Here is a 21,568-nt window from a genome sequence, read left to right as displayed (position 1 = left end):
TAACAAGATGCCTACGTAACCATTGCTAACCTTTCATGAGGGGCCTATGGGCATCTTGGTATTCAAGAAGCTTACCAAGAAGAACGTTCGAACTCTCATTCACGTGTACCAGTCGTACGCAATGCAGCTTGGACACAGGTTCACAACAGTGTCGGTCTGCCCAGCGCTGAGAAGAACACCAGTGCCCCTTCGCTCGTAATGGGGAAGGGGGCCCAAGATGATACACCTACTTCGAGAGTACCAAAGACTCTGACTACGAGATACAGAGAGAGAGTTGAAACATAGTCAGATCGTGCTGTTCACTAATCAACGCAGGGCGCGGACATGCGGTAAAGGGGGCTTTCCGCGTCCCCACCACGGGGATTAGAGCGGCATGGAGCTTGAGCATTGCCCCGCGTGGCTTTGCTTCCTCCATCCGGTTAGCTTTAGCGGCCTACTCTAATTTTTGACTACCTCTGGTAATTGAAGGCGGAGCAACCTGTTTCTGCTACTTCATTATTTCTTCCGCCGCATCATCGGCTGCTCTTGTGTCTCTTTGACTAGTGTGAGCCGCGTCAACTGACGACTCCCATGTTGAATGAAAGGAATCAGGCAAGCCGCCGTAATGGGTTCAGAAATTCAGATACACTGGATTCCAAACCACTGTAACCGCTGTAAGAGTAGGTTTCGTACAAGTTGTAAATAGTGGACGTTGTTCACATGATATAGATGAAAGTGCCAGTGGAGACCTGCAAAGTGAGTGTATGTTTCCTCATGATGAACGCATGCCAATCGATCGTGAAGTTACCCGGATACGAAAATAGAGGTGAAAGGGTACAGTAGTGCGATCGGCACCAGAACCTTCGCCTCGTGGGTTTCCCTGAAACATTAGGAAGGGTGCATGTGAGATCAAGAACGCTCATGCATAATGTCGCTTTGAAAATCGTCGCTCTGTTCGACCTCGTGTACTGTTTGTCGTCGTGCACTATGAATCTTATTGAGATCGTACAGCCAGTGAGCAGCTGTTGTTTTGTTACATGTTATCTTAATCACATTTGGGTGGTAAGAACTGGGTACAGCTCCACTTCAAGTGAAAAAACATGGAGGCTATAGCTACTAGTGAGCATAACATGGTGAGACCTGTTCAAACGCCTCATCAAGTTATAAACCATGTTAGATGCGGGACTCCCACCCATCTCCCAGGCTCTTCTATTTTCTCTGGAATCCAGCTAGTGGTCATGAATTGGGAAACCAGCGTGGACCAATATACAGGCAAGTTTGTCTTCTGTAGTCCGCTCAGGTCAGTCAGTTGCTAGCTCGTCTCCTTTTTTAGAAGAGATCCAGAGTGTGTCATATTGCCTGGACGAAGACCTGATCTACATAGTGTTACCAAATTCATGTTATTCAGGACTCGGAATCTGAGAGTTGATGATGACAACGATGATGAAGAAGAGTAAGTAGGTTGGGCGTTCCTAAGAGGAAAGGCTCGATATCTCAGGAAGGTCGTTGCGAACCATCAGTCTGTATCCGCTTCATTTTCATTGAGTTATCGCCAAGATCGGTATGATTTAATTATTTGAAACCACGCAGTTCGAATCTGGTTATGGCCTCATGTAAAATTCGTATGAGTCGTGCTCCTGCGTGCACGAAGCGGAGAAGCTGTCGTGTTGTGGAACTTCCCTCAGAGCACTATGCCTCAGTCCCCGAGACAGAGTGTTTGTGGCTTTGGAACTCTCCTGTCTGCCAAGAGAACTCACGACCCAATCCGTCGTGCCCGCCGGATAGGAGAGGATAAAGCTTGCGTGACATCACGATGGTCTCGTAGTCGGGATGCTCTATAATTGGACCCTGAATCCAGTGACGGCAACTCAAGCCGGGGCTAAAGGGCAAAAACCTATAAGCTAATCTCACAGCACCGTCTACGCTTTTCCACCATCTCATCTCATCCGAGTTTTCGGTCGCAGCAAGCACTGCCGATCACGACCACGAGGGCAGATAAGTGCACGAGGTTGCGTTTATCGTTGAAGCGCGCAAGCCCCGCCATCTGGAACTTTAAATGTGTGCTTCCCAGGAAGCGCCTAGTTTGACGTGGGTTTGTTTCGAGGCGCACCGGCCGGCCGTTGATCGACACTGTCGAGATGCCAACCCGCATCGAACTTCCCGCTCGGCCTCTGCCAGAGCATTTTTTGGCCGTTGGCATTCGTCCCGTCCTTGGAAGCTAGGACATCTCAAGATCAAGGTTCACAGGCGTGGCTCCAGCCTCAGTCGCACTACGGCCGGACCATCGACGGAACTGGTTGAGCCGGGAGGGCATGCTGGAAACGAGCCAACCGAGAGTTTTTTCTCCGATCTTGACTGTCGATCCGGAGGGTCCCGTGGCGCTTGCAAGCGCGTCACCACACCATCGCGGTGTATATTGCCCTCTTATGGTTCGTAGATCACCAATTGAATGCCAGTCAAGTCTAAGCCCATGGACTGAGCCTCAGCTGCCAAGAGCCCGACCCGGGCTTCGAGTATTACATGGTCTGGCCGCGTGAAGGCCCAATGCTTCCCGCATCACAGCAAGGGCATGAACAACCTTCCTCGACGATCCGAGCAAGCCGTGAACAGAAGCACTACCATGGCCTTCACGTTTCGACGACTTCGAGGTGTTCCTTGCTGGTAGCGCGTGGGAGCATTGGAACTTTCTCTAGACCACGATACCGAAGTCTCCCGCCGGTGCAATTTGATACATCTCAGACAATGTTACGGCGACAGCATCCACGGTTGCAGCAATGGTGCCGTTCACTTCAAACGCGAAGAAAACTCCAAAGGAATCTTGTCGCGATACTGCGACAAAACATTACACTTTACCAAGCTTATTTCTCTCTTCCGCCTTCCCATTTAGGCCTGGGGCGATGAAGTGTCGGTTACCCAATAGCCTCGCTCAACGAGAATGCCCTCCTCGCGGGTGTCACAGATTGTGGCCATTAACTAATAGCGGCTTGGCAAGAAGTTACTGTCCACGCCGTAAAGGCTAAGCTTCCGGGTTGGCGGTATGGTTAAGCTTTACCCATCCCGCCGTCTCGAATGCGAAACCGATCAAGATGGCCAATCCTGTCTCAAGGATCTGATTACTGGAGAGCCCGTGAAGACCACTCGGGGCCAGGTGGAAACAACTCTTGGAAGGCGTGATGATGGATAGCTGGCTTTAGATCAAGCATGACCAGACGCGCACTTTTGCTTTTCACGTAGTCCTTGCCAAGGAAAGCATGATAAACTGGCTGTCGACTGGCTGTCGACTAAGGTAATGCAAGTATAAATTACCGTTGCTCCTCTCCTTTTCCAGGTGCCATTATATGGCATGTCTTCGACCCCAACTAGATATCCCAACCTACTTGAAATTCCATTGAATCCTTCTCAACGAAGCCAAAAGTATGGTCCACCAAGCTTGATTTAGTCTCTTACTAATGCTGCGATAGTGAACTTCAATTTCCTGTTGTGGTTCTTTCTCTTAGGAGCTGCCAGCGTCTCCGCGAGCACCTGTGTCGTTGAACCACGATCCAACTTTGACAGCCGTTTCGACTCAAGCTTCGCCAAGCAAGCACGGCAACAGTGTCGCAACGCTGGCGGGAACTCGAAGGGAGGCAACTCTGTGCGACAGGCCTGCGACTTCCGTGGCGACCCGCCCAGATCTCTTCAGAGGCAGTCTCGCATTCAAGTTTCTTCGAATGGGCGCAGCGCAAATGTGAACGTCAGATGGAATTGCAGACGTTGATACTGACAGGGTGATACCACGCGTCAACAATGCGTTTTGATAGTCCGGGCAGGGTGTGAGACTGGCATGGTGCAATTAGGAGACTCCGAGACCAGGATCATTTAGGCTGTGATCATGGGTTTGTGACAGATGGGAGAGTGGAGTGGAAGGTGAGGATGCTTGTCTCTTTAGTTACTAGTAGTTGCATAATGATGCTCTGCTCTTTTCTACTTCAACGCTTACCAACATGAGAGCATATCGCTACAAACTGCGGAGCCTTCGATTAGCAGTTCACATTCACTTCGGTTCAGGCTCGGAGGCTGAACGATTCAAGGCTTAGTTCATTCGGAACGTACATTGGCTCCGAAAGACTCTACACCATGATGTGATTAGATCTCGGGCACCTTTTCACCCATATCCTGGGTATATGTTCGGTCAGCAGATAGCATGAAGTATGAGATCAAGACGGTACTCTCATTGGACATAATACTTCAGATTCCTGGAGACCGAAATGCCTAAGAAATTCCATTCTCAAACGTGATGCGCCCTGAGTCCCAATTGAGAACATATCAAATTACGAAATCTATGGTCATCGATAAGGGACCTGTATCCTCATCTGTAGAACTCACTTATTCGGAGTTGTGCCAAATTTCTTGTTGCCTAACTTCAGGCTATTGTGGTTTTGATGGCAAATACAGCATCTTGTTCAACTAAGGTATGCAATCAGAAATCACGATCACTTCTCTAGAGTTATCCAATGTATCACGAGATTCTATTTCGATTCCCTATGGACATGGTAGTGATCCGTAGCAACTTCCAGGCATACTGAGTAGAGAGACTATCATCCAGTTCGTAATTTCTGCATGAGGATATCAAAATCCAAGTTCGATCTGCTCCTCAATCTCTGTTGTTCGACCTACGGAAATGACACCCCTTCGTTCAGTCAAATTAAATACCACATTGAAAAGGGTACCAGAGTCATTCTTCCCAATCTGCTTCCGATTGATAGACGCCGGGAAGTTTTGTTCATCCTTGAATAATTCTAGCAAGGTCACGAAGCCGGCGCTCTCGCCGACATACGGGGTTGCAAGCTCCTTCATACGGGCGGTACGTTTCGGGGAATCTTCAAGCCAGAGCGGCTCAAAGACGCCCTCGTGTTCCAAAATCAGGTTATTAGCATGAATAACACGGCCATTGTCGTCAGCCGGAAGCTCCTTGAATCCAATGCTAGTACACTCGAGGCCTGTGGGGCCAGAGCTGTCGCCAAGAAGGATATGACTACTTCCGGCTAACCCAACGCTCTCGATCTTTTCCAAGGCCTCTCTCTTTGACCTGGACTCCAGAATAGTCCTGAGAGCGAAGTGGGTTGGCATGCCTTCTGAATTGACGCCCTTGGCGCGGATGCCGTTGAGCAGACATCCTACACCGTGTGCGTTGAATCCAATCTTCCCGATGATACCTGCTTCGGTGATCATCTGAAAAGCAGGCAGACTGATGCCGTCCGCATTCTGTGGCCTAGCGCGAACAATGATCAGATTTGGCTTCTGCTCCTTCTTCCAGTCCCAATTCTGTGACAGGAATGTTGATCCTCCAGGGGTCTTCCAGCCTAATGCAGTGCATCCGTCTACCGCCATTTCTGCCGCTGCGCCTGACGTGTCTTGTTTTGATTCCGCTTCAAAAAGGCCAAAGGCGACCTCGCTCCGTATGTTCAATGTAACGACATCAAGAACATCAACCGCAGCACCTTCCGCAACCCCCTCAATCTCTTCAAAGTATGAGGGAAACTTGGCTTTGAGGTGTGGCATGAATTCCAGGGTCTTCTCCTGTACTGTAGACCATTCCAAGCCACTGAAAGCTTTGAAAAAATAACGATAGAATTCGACGGACCCGGCAACTTGCTTTGCGGCCTGTTGACCTACTGCCAGGCCGATCTGCGTTGATACAAAGATAAGCTTCTAAGGCACATAAGAAGCAGTCGGAAATATCACTTACCTCTCGATGAGTTCCAGCCACAGTTATTTCAATCATCTTCGCAGAAAATCACTCGTCACTCTGATGTCGCTAATTGGAAAGAAGCATGTAATCTCAGCAGACGCATTTCTCTAATGCTGAGGGTCTACGTTTGTGATGCGGGGTTCTTCTCGGCTATCTAATGCGGGCTTCGGAGTGGCAAACGCTGGACGGCGCGTCGACTCTCAACCGCCTCGATAATTATGGTACTACCTACGTTTCCGCAGTGCCGCATTAGCTGGCTTGCGTACTCGTCTGATAATAGCCAATTTCGCACAATCTCAACCAATCACATCCAACATGGTATCAAAAGTGGTGTAGAACCTCTAGACGAATTGAAGCATCAATTCAACAAACATCTGGGTGTGTTCAAACTTCAAATTCCGTAGCGTATGCAGTATATAATAACGCAGTGGCGTGAACGGCCTTTGAACTGTAGATTCTCTCGTAGCGTAGAATTGCAGACTACTTTTTTGTCCAGTGTCCAATGAGGGCTCTTCAACATTGTGTCATGTGACAGTACAGATTGCAGTCATCTCCGGCTGGATTGCTCAAGATATACGTTTTGCTGGAAGGCTGGATGACTCACAATCAAAGTAGCCTGAATTCAGTTTACAGGAAAACTTCCTGGAATTCTGCCCATCTAGAACGCCAACATTCAAGACTGAACTTGAAAACAACGCCAGCCTTGGAAAATTAAAGACCGCTAACATTGTTAACATCGTAGGGAAAGCGTTGCCGGAATTACTGGTCTTCGAAGCACAAGAATGGCTGTTTGAGTTCTCAAACTCTCAATAAACGGACTCATACATGCACATGTTTAACTTTTGGAGGAAATGCCTCTAATTTTCAGAATCCAACTCGGCAGTGGTAGGTGCTGAGTTCACGAAAATGGGTTAAATTGCTCGATACTGTCTATGTATCTACTTTGTGCTGTTCTACGCCGTGCCGAAAGAGAAGTAGGGCTCTTGGAGCTGTTGATGTTTCCAACCGACCTAGAGACTCCAGACAGCATTATTCTTGCAAGACCTCCATGTTCGCTTTTAAAGTCTGTATCCTTCGATGAGCTTGGAACATGAAACCTTCAGAGTCTGCAATGAATCGAATGGTAAAAGTATTCCATTCAGAAAAGGTGCAAGCGTCTGGTGCTTCTGAACAAAGTCGCTTAAAAGAAGCAGTCACGTCCCCGCTCTTTTGAGACTGTTCACGCAACCAGAAATTTACCGCAAGAGACGTTCAAATTGTTGAAGTTTTCTTGGCACGTCGAGATTAGCGTATGCGCGTTGTCAACCCGAGCTACAACGAACCCTCGGGTAAGATGCTCGGATTCATACTTGGTTCCGCGTATTCTTTACTACTCGACTCGGGTCCGTGTGCCCCACATTTCAAGCAGTCCGAACCCGTTCGTCTGCAACTCTATCCGAGCATTCAGAGCCTGGTGCAGACTGGACGAAATATGCAAACACGGAGCTGGGGAGGCTTAGATCTGTCGAGACGTTGTGGAGCTCGAATTTGTCTCTTTGGTATCAAAATACTTTTACAATATGGACGGCTTCGTTTCTCCCCTAGCGTACATATACCCGCTCAATCCTTTGCTTTCTTAGATTCCCAGACAGTCCTTTCTCACGGCAGCCTCAACACCATTTACCTTTCCTTGCCGGAACATCGTTCAATCTTCCCTATTGCTTCTTCTCGTAAAGTTTACCAGACACTAAATAGCCTGCAATTATGTCTACCGATGGTTACTTCACGCCAGTGCCTGGTGTCACCCCGACCAAGGGAGGTGCCTATCTTTGGCGCTACGTCCCAAGCAAGCCTGCAGCGATCCTTTTCCTCATACTATTTCTCGCGTCTTTCCTATACATTAGCTGGAAGATCTGGAGGACTCGTGCTCGTTTCTGCATCGTCTTTACAGTGGGGTGCCTCTGTAAGTTGCACAATGACTTTGGCCCTCAATAACCTCTGCTGACGCCTAGGAAGTCGAAGTAATAGGATACGGAGCACGAGCCAGCGCCCACGATAAGACCGACAGAATTATGACCTACGCCATCCAGAATATGTTCATCATTATCGCCCCCGTCCTCTTTGCCGCCTCGATCTATATGGTCCTCGGTCGAATCATCACCAGCATACACGCCGAGAAATATTCGATGATCAGACCCCTTAAATTGACGAAGACATTCGTGCTCGGTGATGTCTTTTCGTTCCTCATTCAGGGAGGTGCATCGGGCATGATGGTGATTCAGAAACCCGGCCTCGCAACTTGGGGTGAGAGGATCGTCATCATCGGCCTTGTTATCCAGATCGTCATGTTCGGCCTGTTTTGTGCCATCGCTGTCATCTTCCATCGCAGAATGAGGCAAGCACCTACTCCCGATTCTCTGGACGGTCTTATCCCATGGGAAGAGAGCCTGTACATGCTGTATGCTGTCAGTCTCCTCATTATGGTTCGATCAATCTTCAGAGTTGTCGAGTTCGCTCAGGGGTATATGGGCTACTCTCTCTCTCACGAATGGACACTTTACGTCTTCGACTCTCTTCTTATGTATCTAGTCACGGTTCTTTTTGCTTGGAGGTTTCCGGACCGCTTGAGGCCTAAGGAAGACCTGGCTTTGTGAGTCAATGTGCACCGGCCTCATCTCCGCTTTTCGGTGCTCTAGGGGTGGATTACGCTTGTAAATCGAGGCAGGATATAAGAGTTTCATTTTTTGGACAGGTCTTTGAGAGAATTCCGCAGTTAAAGATACGTGTAATCATCCAGTCTCCAGCTTGGCTATGTGCGTTATTGAAATAATAGCACATCAGTAACTCGACTTTTTCCTTCGTCACACTAGGGGAAAAGGACTGCTGCCTCCACAGTTCTAGGATCCAGGTCTCTGTTGGGCATCGACTGTACTGTCTTCATCAACTCGTAGCTCTCGAATACCCAATCAAGCGTACCTTCGGGACCGCTTGCATGGTTACTTTATCACCACTTCTGTGCTAAGCGATTGCATCTGCGTGTATTACGGGGCCGACCTGAACCTTTTCCATTACGTCTGGAAGATCTGTCATCATCCAGTCAAGCATGGTGTGTTGTTCGTGGACATGGAAGAGATCGCATTCGACACAACAAACAAACTTTGATTCCGCAGTTTTTGTGTAGACTTGAAAGCTTATTTTCAAAAATATCAGCCGACAGAATAGTGAGCAGACGCGGCCCCAAGCGCACTGCTGTTCAAGCATACCATGAGCAAAACGGTCGAGTTGTAGGGGTACTTGATATCCGATTGAGATCGCCTTCTTCAGAAGCCGCTCATAGACTTTCTTTTGGCCGAATTTGACCGCCAGAAGTAGTGGTTGCTTCAGAATATCTTGTTTTTCTGATGGGGTTGCATTGAACCGAAGCAGTTCTTCAAATTATGAAGGAATGCGATCTGTGTCAGCGATCAATACACTTACGACTGACATGGCGATGACATTCTTCCCAAACACATCCTTGGAAATTACTAAGGACGAATCTTGCAGGAGTATATGAGGCGACTGATGTCAGCCGACGATTGGGCTTGAAACGCGAACCACTGGGGGTTTCTTCCCGCAACATCCTCGAATTTGATTCAGCTTCATGTCTGAGCAGTGAGGAGCATCTCAACTACTGAACCGTCTCCACTGTCGGCTTGAGAAGCATGGGAAAGAGGCGTCCTTTTGATGACGTCCTGTGAATTTACGCTGGCCTTTCGTTTCAGGCACAAACTTGCGTACTCTGGACTATGGCCGGCATATGACAAGGCGGTGCGTCCATGTTTGTCGCTGAGATCAACCCGTGCCCCATTCTCAATCAGCAGTTGCGCGCTCTCTAGAGCTTGTTTCAAGAACGTCCGCTCATTACGAGTGCTGTTTCTTTTCAAATGACGCGTGTATATGTTAACAGGGCGGAGGCGTATGCCATTGGGATCCAGGAGGTTTAGCGTCTCTACAACGTAGGATAGTGATGTTCTTCCGGTTGTATCTGCGCCGTTCGCCTCCGCTCCATTGAGGATAAAGAATTCGAGACCACTCAGAGAGGCAAAGTACGCAGCTTTGCAGATCAGATAGCGCCCCTCATTTGATTTGAAGTCAAAGTCCGGTGCTTGTCTGAACACCTTCTCCATGATGCGAGAGTTCCCCTGGACCACAGCACCCTCAAGAACGTCCAAACGGGATGTGTCGTGGTATGTACTGTACATAGTAACTTTGACAGGTAATTCTTCGAGGACGTGTGCCTTCTTATCGAGAATATCGTCGACGATAACCTCAATGTTACGCTCGACGGCGTGAGAAAGAACAGTTTGGGGGTCAGATGTAAGTCCAATCTTCAGATCAACCTTCGCGCGTGCATCAGACAGTAGATCTCGCACAACGTCGATTTTATCTGTGCTAGAACATGAAGCGATGAGCAATGGGCTGGTTTTCTCTCCTTGCCGCTTCCGTTCAATCCGATTGGGATTGACCCCTTTCCTGAGGAGAGCCGACACGAAAGAGGTACGCTCAAAAAAACAGGCTTCTATCAGTAATTTTTCTCGTCGAACTTTCCCTAAATCTTCATCTCGTACAGTGTTGAAAATAATCTGAAATAGTCAGAGGCTATTGTTTTGCATTGTCGTTACAAATGGCATCGACAAGAGTAGCCTATGGTCGTTCTAATTCCACTTACCCGGATGTCCATCTGGTCTTGCACCGTTCTCAAGTAAGATACAAACTGTACTCTCGAAGCTATGTAAGATCGCGTAATACAGCGGCGTTCTACCATGAGCGTCTTTGACATGGACTGCATCTTTGTTTTCAGAAATTGTCTACATCACTGCGATATCGATCCCCAGGGCTGCCACCACAAGTGAGGGGCTTGCTTCACTGCAAGCCTCGATACCGGCTAGACTTGTGGCGGTAGACTTCTGATAGAGCAACTCTTGACCTTTGTCATGAAGAGCAGCGGCGTCGGACTGGTGAACATGCTCGCACCAATAATCTTGGTCGTATCCCAGAAGCTCTATCGCAATTTTAGCGTCGTCGTAGGACGCACGTTTGTAGGATACACCACCGATATAGGGCGTGCCGATCCAAGATCCACGTTCCGAATGCCCGAACAGAATCATATACGCAGCACAGACGGCACTAATTTCGTAATGGGCATTCGGGAAACAGGTCTTTTCGACTCCTCCGAAGTATTCCCGTGCTGCGTGATGGCTCAAGCGAACGGTTCGAGTCGTTTCATCGAGCACGATCAATCCTCCGCATGCGGAGACGATGTATGCAGGCCCATGTATCTTGTCTTTGCCCGGCCGTCCGTGGTCGAAACTGAATGCGATAGCCTCTATCAGCTCATAAACTTTCAATGGTCTTCTGGCGTGTGTGATTCACGTGAGAGCCTTCATCGCTACGCTATCGTGCTCTTGCGTCCTGATATTTTCCAAGACGTTGTCATAGGCTTTGCGGAGCAACAGATGCTTCCAGTCGTCGCTGCTGTTTGGGATTGACCGAGCAATGTGTGCACATTCTTGTATCTCAGCCAAGCCTCTGTTGACAGCTGCGACGGTGAGGTCGTCCTTCAAAACACCCACGAAGAGATGTACCAGAAGAAACCTGGTTTATGACATAATCAGCAAGCCGCCTACTCAAATTTTTGCGAGTTTATTGTAAGAATTAAAAATGGATTACTCAAATTCCGTCAACAATGCTAATTATAGCATCTTTGACTTCTTTTTCAAGTTCTGGGTGTCTTCGTAGAAGCGGTGACAGATTTCGGACACGTCCGCCCAAATACGTTTCCAAGTCTGGTGTTTCTGCGCGGACTTCCTGTACCAAGGAATTCGTAGAATCGAACTGACAGCTGATACTATCTATCGGTCGTGAAGTGATGAACAGTCTGACGTTTGACTGGCGCCGTAGTGCATTGATGATGTCCAACACCTTTGTACGCTCATTCGATTCAGATACTTCCACTTCGTCCACTGCATATATGACGAGGATGCAACTCGAGATAGTGTCGATTGATTCTCGTAGTATCTTTCTGACAGCTGCCGAGGGAAGTGGATCGTTGCGATTGTGCATCTTCTCTAAATCGGCAGGTAAATAAAGTAAGGATTCAGGGACTTTTCTCAGGATAGATCGTAAAAGAGACGATGAAGTGTCCAGGGACCGGTTCTGGCAGTCGCAGTACACATACGCAACAGCAACGTCATTATGGTCTCGGTATTTACTGCAAAGATGGTTGGCTACCGTTGCCGTGATCATCGTCTTTCCAGGTCCTACGCTTGAGTTCGGTGGTGTCCTGCTTCGAGGGACCAATATGCTTGCTCGCAAGTTGGAGGCATTCTTTCGCCAATGGCATAACTCCAAACGCACCAAAAGCTAGGCCAGCGACCTCCATGGTGCTTCTCCCAGTAGGATGTGCGGGAGTGGACGACGACCTCCAAAGTGTAGGCGAGTGCTAACCTGTCAACTGAAAAAAGATGCGAAAGGTCCAAACTTCGCTTTTGTCGAGTTCTCAAAAAATTCTGAGCCGCGGTAGTAGCAAGAGTGAAGGTCAGTTCAGGCCTGGAAGAAGATTCAAGTCCAGGATAAGGAATTAGAGATTGGGAAATCGACGAGATAAAGCTGAGAGAAGGGAGGCAGAATAGATTGCTGCAAAAGTAAGAAATCCCTAGAAGGCCTTGCCTCTACTACGGTCATCGGGTACTTTCAAGTACGATCCAAGGAGGCACGGTGTGAAGAGAAGAATCAGGCATCCCCAAAGGAACCTGACCACGGCCCGCTGTGTCTCAGGGAGCATGATGTTATCGATTCTCTTTACAGAAGCACAATTCTTTCAACAGGAGGCTAATTCTCTTTCACACTTCCGACAAAGAATACACCCGTTGTCTTGCTTCAACCCTCTTTCAAAGACAGCCTTAGTCTAACGAAGAAGGATCAAAGTCCTCCTTCATGTCAGGCACCCAGCCTTTGGGCCGTTCCGTTCCCCGGATCGCCAAGCCGTAGCCCAGCTTCTCCACCTTGCGCACCGATTGTCGCATAACCTCCATCTTGCCCCTGAAGTCTCTTGTGGGAATCTCTGGAAGAATCTCAAAGCAGCTGCTCAGTTCGTGGATATCCATTAGAATATTGCGGCCTTCGACACCGGCCAGCTGACCGGTCTGGGCAGTGGTCACAGTAGCGAAACGCATCATCTCGCCAAAGAGGTCAAAGAGGCCAAACATGTAGTCGTTCTCGGTGATTGAGACATTAGCTGGAACTGCTTCTGCTGTCTCTTCCTGGCTGATGAGGGTCTGGTTTCGAAGGTAGTGGGAGAAGGAGAGGGCTTCGACGAGCTCCTCCAGGCAGCGGAGTGAGTGGGCGTAGCGGTAGCGGTTGACTCCTTGGATGTCCTTCTCAATTGCGGTCAGGTGGTTTTTAATCTCGCCCATGCGCGTTTCTATCTCTTTGTTGGCGAAGTTGGGAAGGTCGCCCAACTTGTTGACTCTACCACGGCATTAGTAGATGGCGCTAGAAGAATGTGCGGTTGGTAGAGGTCACCTCTGGCAGGTGAAGATACTGCCTCCAGATTAGCCAAAGTCAAGTATATACTAGCAGTCGAAAGCTCACATCTTCTTGCTCAACGCGGTGACATCCCTTGATGCCTTCACAATACGCTCCCTCCGGTCGTGGTGTTGATCCAGCTCATCGCGAAATTCCATGAACATGGGGGTAAATTGGGACTCGGGCGCAGCCGGCTTCTGCTTGGGCTCATGAGTGCGCATGTTGCCATCCCTATCGCGCTTAGACATCTTGGATTGCTGCAACAGTTGGATGTGTTTGATGAGATGCGAGTTAGGTAATAAGTGAGGCCGTCGATGAAGTCAACGACCTGGAGTGATGTTGGTGTGAGGTCGTGCAGGGTCAGAATTGAAATTAGTGGGGTCGGCAGATGGAGCACCCGGGGTGTGGGCCCAGCACTCCCATCTGGGCTCCGGCGTCCAGGGGCTGGCCGATTTTGCCCACGTCACTCAAATTTCCCATCATGGCAATATGGGGATTTGAAGCTTCAACCCCCGAAACTCACATTCGCTCCAGATCATCGTGTCTTCCAGGGCTTACTCAATGGCTTTCTGTATAATCTCTTCCAAATAGGACCATCTGATTTGGTAGCCGACAACCTCGCGACGAAATACATCTCTCCCGAGTCACACTTCAGCATGGCCGGCATCGACGCGTTCTTCCGGCCCGTGCCGCTTTTCGGCGCCGCCGCGCTCCTCCGTGTGGTGATGCTGTACTACGGCCTATGGCAGGACGCCAACTCCGCCGTCAAGTACACCGACATTGACTATCTGGTCTTCACCGATGCCGCTCGCTTCACTGCTCAAGGGCGTTCGCCCTACGACCGCGAAACTTACCGCTACACGCCACTTTTGGCGTGGATGCTCGTGCCTACGGCGTGGCAAGGATGGTTCTCGTTCGGCAAGGTCATTTTCGCGGTCGCTGACTTGCTCGCTGGGTTCTTGATTGTACGGATTCTCGAAAGGCGCGGCGTGGAGATGGGAAGAGCATTAAAATTCGCCAGCATTTGGCTGCTGAACCCCATGGTCGCAACGATCAGTACTCGTGGAAGCTCTGAGGGACTCCTGGGTGTATTGGTCATGGCGCTACTTTGGGCCGTACTCGAAAGACGGACAACGCTGGCTGGGCTGTTGCTTGGCTTCGGAGTCCATTTCAAGATCTATCCTTTCATCTATGCGCCGGCAATTGTGTGGTGGATGGATGAGGAGGTGCTCGGTCGAAAGGGGACAGGTTCCGCTCAAACGCGGACTTTTGGCGAAGCCGTTGTCAAGTTTCTCAATGCTGAAAGAGTCAAATTGGCCATCGTCAGTCTTGCGACCTTCATGGGGCTCAATATCGCCATGTTCTTCATGTAAGAACCCCCCTTGCATGCCAACTGAGGTCCTGCTAATCGTCTCATAGATACGGCACGCCGTTCTTGGTGCACACTTACCTCCACCACGTCACCAGAATCGACCACAGGCATAACTTCAGTCCTTATAATGTCCTCTTGTATTTGACGTCCGCGTTCCCATCCACGGCTACTCTTCGCATCGAATCCGTCGCATTTCTACCCCAAATCCTGCTATCAACGGTGCTTATTCCGTTCACCCTAGCCAAGAAGGACCTTGCAACTTCGATGACGGCGCAGACGTTTGCGTTCGTGACCTTCAACAAAGTCTGTACGAGCCAGGTAAGAGCAAACTGCCATTCACTGGATCTCAAGAGCTGTGGCTAACATTCGAGCAGTATTTCCTGTGGTACATGGTCTTCCTGCCCATTTACCTCCCCGGCTCACAGTTCCTCAAAAGTCCGAAGCTCGGGGCTACAGCATTGGGTCTTTGGATCGTGTCTCAGGCTGCTTGGTTACAGCAGGGCTTCTATCTGGAGTTCTTGGGCATTAGCACCTTTTTTCCGGGCTTGTTCGCATCATCCGTGGGATTCTTCCTCGTTAATTCTTGGATCTTGGGTATTATGGTCAACGACGGCGAGTCAACAACCATCCAGACAGGTGTGAAAGTCAAGCAATAAGACTTGATAAATTATGTAAATGCTATGCGCAATGAGAAAGATTGAGTGACTTCAAGGATTTCACCTCTTGGTGAACCGGACGGGTTACCCGTGTACCCCTGGCCTGTTGATGAACGTTGTCAAGCCACGATATATACCTAACGAACCAATTTTGTCTGAATAATGTCCATGTACTTAGCCTAATGTCAAATGCATGCAAGACCCTTTTGATTGAGTTCGCGAGGTCCACAAGAGAGAGAGAGAGAGAGAGGCTCAAAGGGGTTGTGGTTGTTGCCTGAAAGTGGACACGTGATCCGGCGTCACTTTCCCGCGACGTGACGCGCGTGGGCAAATGGCCTGCTTCCATCTCTACCTCCACGAGATTGATCCTGTCGTATTGCCCAACATTTCAGGCCTCGCAGCTAGCACCCAAACCGCGCGCCAGTCCGCGGCGCTTTCCCCCGCAGACAGGTCGCGATGTGGTTATTAGAGACTGACGGCAATGTATTCGAAGGTACTTCTTAGTTTACCCCGCCAATCGTGCATGATGCTGACGCGATTGATGTCCAGGGCGACGGCTTTGGCTCCGGCCAGGCAAACGATATCTCTTCGGCCGAACGGACTCGGAACGTATGGACTACAACTATGCGACCATCATGAGCGAATTTCACTGACGGACTGCAGCCGGACAACTGGCTATCTCCCACAAGACCATTTCGCGCAAACATCTGACCATCGAGGTTGACAATGTGTCCGACGGCGACAGCGTATGTAGGCGCACAACGATTCACCAGTGCAGCCAGCTGAATGTCTTCGTAGCAACACCTTACCCGCCGATCGACCGTCACAATCGAAGACTTGGGCACCAAGACCGGAACGACCGTAGACAGGCACAAATACAAGGGCGAGAAGCATGTGGTGGCCGCAGCCTCGGCAGAGATTAAGATGGGCGGCTGCCCTGACCTGTTTCGGTACGGATATTGTTGTTTGAAGATTCGGACTGCCTTCTGATGGTTTCCTAGCTTGACCTGGCAGCCTGTGGCGCTCACATTCAGCTTCTCGAGCCGAGAAATGCAGTCCGACCCCTTTTCACGACTGCGTGTCGACCTTGAGCAGCTTGATGTCAAGTTACTGGCAGACTATAACATCCAGCACACGACACACGTTGTCACTAAGAAGCGCAACACCTCGAAGGGATTGCAGGCCCTCATCAACGGAAGGTACATCGTGGCCGATTCTTTCGTTGATGCCATTGTCGCAGCGGCGACCCTATCGGAAGATGACGATATCACTGCCTCTTCTGCTTTAGAAACAGACTTTAATGGCAATTGGCCAGATCCGTTGAAGCACCTGCCTCCTCGCGGTGGCGAGCCTGTCGAAAGGCCCCCATCCGCGTATGCGCCGGATGATGCCCGCTTGGAAATCTTTGAGGGGTACACCTTCATTTTCTACGATAAGGGACAATTTGACAATCTTCTGGCACCAATAACCAACGGCAAGGGCAAGGCTCTGTTTACTAAGGTCGATCCAAAGTCAACTACTGTGGACGATTTTGTTCTCTACGTCAAAACGGAAGCTGGCGAGAAAGGCCTTGGATCCTTTGACGACGGTAGCGAAGGGCGAGGCGTCGTAGTCGTCCGCTTCGTACCGAACAAGGGCGACGCTGTGGACTGGTATGCCGACTTCTTCACTCAAGTCTCCCTTCGACTTGACCACAGACCCATCGAACAGAACGAGTTCCTCGAGGCCATCCTCATCAAAGATGCCAGCATATTGCGCCGGCCTTTGGAGATGGACCCCACTCAGGGTCCGGCAAGCAAAGCACCACAACAGCAGGTGGCAAGGGGTGACTCCAGCTCGATGGATATAGATCAGCCAACGACCTCACAGAACACGCCTCAAGAGTCTGCACCCCCGTCTAAGCCTGCTGCTGCCAGAAGTCGGGTGCGGAGGGCACCGACAAGACGCTTCGCTGGATTTGACGCCGATGATGATGACGATGATGCATTCACTCCTCCAGTGACTGAAAGCAAATCCGCCGAGGCTGAATCTGAAGAAGAGGGTCTGTTCGTTTCTCAAGATGTGAATGCGTCAAACGAGGCAGCCGGACCATCGCCAGATACAAATAGACGATCCCAGAGGAAACGCCCTGCAACACAGGACGATGACATTGAGGACATCATCCCAACAGCGGCCGCAGTCAAACGACGGAGGATCGCAGCCGGAGAAGAGCCCGTTCCACGTGCCGAGCCACCTGAACACGCGAAACCCGAGTCAAGGCCCGCTCCCAGAGTAAAGAAGGTGAAGAAAGAGATCGACGTCCTCGACGTTGCCCGCCAGCAGAGGGAAGCAATGGAGGCTTGTCTCAAGGCAGAAAAAGAAGATTTGGCCAATTTACCCGACGACGTTGATCTAGAGCAAATCCGTCGCTTGCACATTGTCGAGGAGATGCCACTACGTCAACCACCAGCCAACAGAGGTCACGATAAAGATGACGAGAATGGTAGATGGGATCCACGGTGGAATGGGAGGAAGAACTTCAAGCGCTTCAAGCCGCGGGGCGAACTCACTGGCCGACCTCCCCAGAGGGTCATCGTGTCCTTGACGCAAGTCAAGACCAAGGAGTTTGGCATTGGAGACGATTACTGGCTAGAGGACGACAGCCAGCGTAAGAAGAAGGGTAACGACAACCAGAAGAGCGGTACAGCTCAGGACGAGCCCGCTCCTCCGCCACCGCCGCCGCCGCCGCCTGCGTCTCGGCCTGCATCGCGACAACATCGTATCGTTCTAAGCGACGACAGTGAAGAGGACGACATACCCGATACCCAGGCCGAGCCCGTAGCTGAACCTGAGCCAGAACCAGAACCAGAACCGACGCCAGCATCACGGTCGAGAAGTACCCGCGCCACGACGGCGACACAGTCACAGAACACCACACAGAGCCAATCATCAAGACAGACTCGCGGGAAGAGGTCCGCGCCAGAACCAGCCAAGGAGCCGCCGGCGAAGAAGCCGAGAGCCTCGCGGAAAGTTATCGAGGTCGCGGACAGTGACGACAGCGAAGATGAGCTCAAGTTCAAGTTTGGTCGACGGCGATGAGGGAACATGGCGAGGGAGAGTGGTGATGATGATGTATGACTTGCATTCGCGACGGGCGCTGCTTCTATTGTTAGGGGGTATCTCTCTATCCGTATTCTGCATGCAATGCAGGCTTGACCTGTTGAATTACAGGCCTCTGCTGCCGCATCTTGCTTATATGTGCCTCTCGGTACCATTTTCTATGTGAATCCGAAAATTCAGACCATGTACATCAGTCCATCTCATCCATCGCACTTGGCTTCGAACCCTCTTCCTCATCCACCAACAGCCCCACAAGGCACGCGGAGAGCATAGTCTCGTAGTTCACCCAGGGATGAATCTCCCCAAACAATTTCGTCCCATCACGCCCCGCGCCACGCAGCAACTCGGGCTCTCCGGCCGGGTGATATGGCAGGTACGGCGTGATGTTGTACACCCTCCCACCCAGCGCCATCCAGGCATCTTTCCCCTTTCTACCCGTCATCTTCTTAAGCATCGACGGCGTGACTTTGAGGTAAGGTGTGGAGGGCGGGAGGTTGCGCAGGTCCGCGTTGGGGCCTGAGATGCGCGCCCAGTCGAGGGGCGAGTGGCCTGGCGTGAGGATGACTTTGCGGGTTGGTTTGGGGGCCTTTGCAGAGTGTGTTGGCGGCGGCGCGAGGGAGGAGCCGAGGGAGGAGCCTCCGGATGCTGGGCCACGGTTCGGTACGGGGCCGCGGGCACGTTGGGGGGAGTTCATTGCTGGGAAGGCGGCAAGGCGAGGGGGGACTGGGCCGCGGGGTGTTGGGGCTGGCGGCGGCAACATGTTGGTCGAAGATGTTGAAGGCGGAGGAGGAGGGGGCATGCTTCCTTTGCCGAGCATGGGTCCTGAAGGTGAATAGAGTGATGCGCCGAGGGAGGGGGGTGCGGGTGCCTTTGAGGGTTCTTCGAGGGTGAAAGATGGTACGGGTGCGATGGGAGCGGCAGGCGTTGCCTTTGGTGTTGTTTGTTCTTCGGCCTCTGGCTCAGTTACCACGGGCGGCGCGGGAGTGGCAGGATTCGGGGAGGAGCGGCGGATGACCGGCGGAGGAGGAGGAGGAGGCATAGCGACAGCGGCGGTGTTGCGCGGCACGGGTGCCGGTGCGGCGACGGGGTCTTCGGGGAGGTTGATCGTTGGCGGGGGAGGGGCATCGCGCGGCTGTTCCTTGGTCGAGGGCTCAGATGCGTGCCCGTTGGTCGTTGTCGAGGAAGCCTTCGACTTCGAGTCATGTTGGTCGCTTGGCGGTGGAGGAGAAGAGGACTTTGACCGCGTAGAGGGCGGTAGGAGCTTTGCGTCGTTTCGCCAGGCAAGGAGGAAAGGCGGCATGAAGGGGTGTATCCATGGCGGAGGGGCGACGATGACCCAGACGAAGGAGGCGAGGATGAGGGAGACGCCGATGTAGCCCATGATTGCGACCCGGTGATGGGCCGTTGGCCGCGACGGGGGATGATGGGGTGGGAAGAGGAGAGGTTGAGGAAAAGGAGAAGATTGGGAATGTTGAAGTATGGCTGTAATGCTGCATACGTCAAGGAAGCTGCGGTTGTGCGAGTGTGTCTTCCCCCAAGAGCTTCTGCGCAAGATGGGAAATCTTTGTCAGCTTACAGCGGTTGCAACATTAACTTGGGCTTTCCGAGGCCGCTCAGTGGTGCAAGCTTTAGCTCGCGGGCTGCTAAGCGACAAGGGGGCACGGGGTTCACTGGCGGGGCTCGAGCCTTCCCAGGCTGTTCAGCGGCATGACGCGCCGCAGTCTCAGTGCACCTCAGTCAACGGATAAGATAAGGTATAGAGGCAGCGCACTCGAGAGAAGCGAGGATAATGAGGTAAGCGGTGCAGAAGGATACGTACTCGACGCTAAGGTGGTTTGAGCCGGGCAACCAGCCAGACCCCCGGGACACGGGCTGACGGGTAGAAAAAAAAAAGAAAATAAACGAGATGGAACCAACCGGACCCCGACGCCGACCAAAACAAAAATAACAAACACCACACCAAGAGAGGGGAAAAAAGGGAAAAAAGCAAAGCTGATCGAAAGGTGACATGTCACCGCTGGATCCACTACTTCCTACTAACCACTCACCATTTGCAGGCTAGAGGAACCTACTGGCCGCCCCCATGCCCGCCCTGCTCGAATCCTCACCGATCACAGCATACAGGGACTGGGTGCCGAGGCAGACAAGGCAGGGTTGGTGGGTTTGATGGTCGTCTTTTGTGCAGGATGCCGTTGTGTTGAAGCCGCAACGCATGAATAAACAAATGCCAATCGAGATGAATGATGGGGAAGGATGGCGACACGGAGAGCACGAATGCATGGTCAATGGATGCAGGAACAACCACACACAGTCTCTACACCACAAGTCGAAGGGGACAAGACGCGCACGATAATAGAAGCGTGGGCCGTGGTCGTGAACGTGGTTCCTGTGGTTCCCGTGGTTCTACGGATACCAAATCGAGGCGAGTCCGAGCTGGGGGTGTTTCTGTCAACGATGAAGAATAACGATGTCATTTTGCATTTCTGCATCTCTCGTAATTATCGATCGTCTCGTTCCGGACAGGCATCATATGGTTCCTTGTCTCTATTCATTGCCCTACCTTTTGAATGACATTCATTCTTCAACTCGCGCCTCTTCTCCCCCTCTCCTCCATTCCCGCGTTTCTTTCTAACCTGAACGCGTCTACTCTTCTTTTAGGCTTGAGCACCTGACGGCACATGTCTCAAATCCGGCATTGCTCCTGTTGATCACAACTGCATGTTTCAATCGCAACGACGTTTGACATCGAGTCTATTCGTTTGAAGACACCCAGAGCGAAACAAGGCGCAAAGACACACACACACACAACCCAGACAACGTACACGAACCAAGAAAGAGAGAGAAAAAGAGGCAGAGACGGACACACGACAACCTCATTCTCGGGCCCTCCTATCCTCACCGAGCAACTCTGCCCGATCGACCCCCCCTCTCCCACTTCCGGGCCACACACGAAAAGAGCACACGAAAACCGAAAGAGACATCAGAACCGGTAGCGACATTCGACACACACCGCATCGTGGATTCGTGCCTCGTACCGGAATTACAGGCTCTTCAACAACCCTCGCACGCCTCGCTCAACCTTGACTTCGAAAAGGGACCCCCCCCTCAAAACAACCCCACTGCACACACCGCAGACAAGATTGGCCTTGCGCAGGCCCCCTTCTTCAGGTTTATTTCCAGAATTTC

The 21,568-nt window shown here is 51.2% G+C and overlaps 9 protein-coding genes across 9 annotated transcripts; 5 read left to right on the top strand and 4 right to left on the bottom strand.

The window, feature by feature from the left end:
- The first annotated feature begins 3,341 nt into the window (after nt 1–3,341).
- Nucleotides 3,342–4,031, top strand: BDP55DRAFT_661335 (uncharacterized protein). The gene is made up of 2 exons (XM_060574719.1): nt 3,342–3,393; nt 3,441–4,031. Coding segments are annotated over exons 1-2 (297 nt in total). The 5' UTR covers nt 3,342–3,392; the 3' UTR covers nt 3,737–4,031.
- A 426-nt stretch (nt 4,032–4,457) lies between these two features.
- BDP55DRAFT_661334 (acyl-coenzyme A:6-aminopenicillanic acid acyl-transferase-domain-containing protein) lies at nt 4,458–5,810 on the bottom strand. The gene is made up of 2 exons (XM_060574718.1): nt 5,708–5,810; nt 4,458–5,646 (listed from the first exon to the last, which is right to left on the bottom strand). The coding sequence occupies exons 1-2, from the start codon at nt 5,741–5,743 to the stop codon at nt 4,588–4,590; spliced, it is 1,095 nt and encodes a 364-aa protein (XP_060430494.1). The 5' UTR covers nt 5,744–5,810; the 3' UTR covers nt 4,458–4,587.
- A 5-nt stretch (nt 5,811–5,815) lies between these two features.
- Nucleotides 5,816–6,176, top strand: BDP55DRAFT_661333 (uncharacterized protein). The gene has a single exon (XM_060574717.1). It carries the CDS (start codon nt 5,929–5,931, stop codon nt 6,112–6,114), a length of 186 nt encoding a protein of 61 aa, XP_060430493.1. The 5' UTR covers nt 5,816–5,928; the 3' UTR covers nt 6,115–6,176.
- A 1,608-nt stretch (nt 6,177–7,784) lies between these two features.
- BDP55DRAFT_661332 (Rta1 protein) lies at nt 7,785–8,493 on the top strand. The gene has a single exon (XM_060574716.1). It carries the CDS (start codon nt 7,828–7,830, stop codon nt 8,341–8,343), a length of 516 nt encoding a protein of 171 aa, XP_060430492.1. The 5' UTR covers nt 7,785–7,827; the 3' UTR covers nt 8,344–8,493.
- Nucleotides 8,494–8,960: 467 nt separating this feature from the next.
- BDP55DRAFT_767726 (ankyrin repeat-containing domain protein) lies at nt 8,961–12,110 on the bottom strand (the record flags this gene model as incomplete). Its single annotated transcript, XM_060581001.1, has 4 exons — nt 8,961–10,068; nt 10,546–11,038; nt 11,102–11,323; nt 11,941–12,110. 4 exons carry the CDS (start codon nt 12,108–12,110, stop codon nt 9,328–9,330), a joined length of 1,626 nt encoding a protein of 541 aa, XP_060430491.1. The 3' UTR covers nt 8,961–9,327.
- A 188-nt stretch (nt 12,111–12,298) lies between these two features.
- On the bottom strand, nt 12,299–13,605 carry BDP55DRAFT_661329 (translin family protein). Its single transcript, XM_060574715.1, has 3 exons — nt 13,322–13,605; nt 13,253–13,270; nt 12,299–13,198 (listed from the first exon to the last, which is right to left on the bottom strand). Exons 1-3 carry the CDS (start codon nt 13,501–13,503, stop codon nt 12,631–12,633), a joined length of 768 nt encoding a protein of 255 aa, XP_060430490.1. The 5' UTR covers nt 13,504–13,605; the 3' UTR covers nt 12,299–12,630.
- Nucleotides 13,606–13,732: 127 nt separating this feature from the next.
- On the top strand, nt 13,733–15,564 carry BDP55DRAFT_661327 (mannosyltransferase). The gene is made up of 3 exons (XM_060574714.1): nt 13,733–14,624; nt 14,675–14,945; nt 15,002–15,564. The coding sequence occupies exons 1-3, from the start codon at nt 13,912–13,914 to the stop codon at nt 15,281–15,283; spliced, it is 1,266 nt and encodes a 421-aa protein (XP_060430489.1). The 5' UTR covers nt 13,733–13,911; the 3' UTR covers nt 15,284–15,564.
- A 175-nt stretch (nt 15,565–15,739) lies between these two features.
- BDP55DRAFT_550384 (uncharacterized protein) lies at nt 15,740–18,361 on the top strand (the record flags this gene model as incomplete). Its single annotated transcript, XM_060569018.1, has 5 exons — nt 15,740–15,776; nt 15,833–15,892; nt 15,947–16,029; nt 16,082–16,233; nt 16,285–18,361. 5 exons carry the CDS (start codon nt 15,740–15,742, stop codon nt 18,359–18,361), a joined length of 2,409 nt encoding a protein of 802 aa, XP_060430488.1.
- Nucleotides 18,362–18,572: 211 nt separating this feature from the next.
- On the bottom strand, nt 18,573–19,076 carry BDP55DRAFT_550479 (cytochrome b5-like heme/steroid binding domain-containing protein; the record flags this gene model as incomplete). The annotated part of the gene is made up of 1 exon (XM_060569029.1): nt 18,573–19,076. The coding sequence occupies one exon, from the start codon at nt 19,074–19,076 to the stop codon at nt 18,573–18,575; it is 504 nt and encodes a 167-aa protein (XP_060430487.1).
- Between the last annotated feature and the right edge of the window lie 2,492 nt (nt 19,077–21,568).

The sequence above is a fragment of the Colletotrichum godetiae genome (genome assembly GCF_030913485.1).
Source record: "Colletotrichum godetiae strain CBS 193.32 chromosome Unknown BDP55scaffold_17, whole genome shotgun sequence".
Taxonomy (NCBI): domain Eukaryota; kingdom Fungi; phylum Ascomycota; class Sordariomycetes; order Glomerellales; family Glomerellaceae; genus Colletotrichum; species Colletotrichum godetiae.
The sequence above is the reverse complement of the archived record's forward strand: the minus strand, read 5'-3'. Positions and strand labels throughout refer to the sequence as shown.

Coding starts and splice junctions, on each gene's coding strand:
- BDP55DRAFT_661327 (XM_060574714.1), top strand. CDS start 13,912: ATGGCCGGCATCGACGCGTTCTTCCGGCCCGTGCCGCTTTTCGGCGCC. Junction 14,625..14,674: donor AATATCGCCATGTTCTTCAT/GTAAGAACCCCC, acceptor ATCGTCTCATAG/ATACGGCACGCCGTTCTTGG. Junction 14,946..15,001: donor ACAAAGTCTGTACGAGCCAG/GTAAGAGCAAAC, acceptor ACATTCGAGCAG/TATTTCCTGTGGTACATGGT.
- BDP55DRAFT_661332 (XM_060574716.1), top strand. CDS start 7,828: ATGGTCCTCGGTCGAATCATCACCAGCATACACGCCGAGAAATATTCG.
- BDP55DRAFT_661333 (XM_060574717.1), top strand. CDS start 5,929: ATGGTACTACCTACGTTTCCGCAGTGCCGCATTAGCTGGCTTGCGTAC.
- BDP55DRAFT_661334 (XM_060574718.1), bottom strand. CDS start 5,743: ATGATTGAAATAACTGTGGCTGGAACTCATCGAGAG. Junction 5,647..5,707: donor TGGCTGGAACTCATCGAGAG/GTAAGTGATATT, acceptor GTATCAACGCAG/ATCGGCCTGGCAGTAGGTCA.
- BDP55DRAFT_661329 (XM_060574715.1), bottom strand. CDS start 13,503: ATGTCTAAGCGCGATAGGGATGGCAACATGCGCACTCATGAGCCCAAG.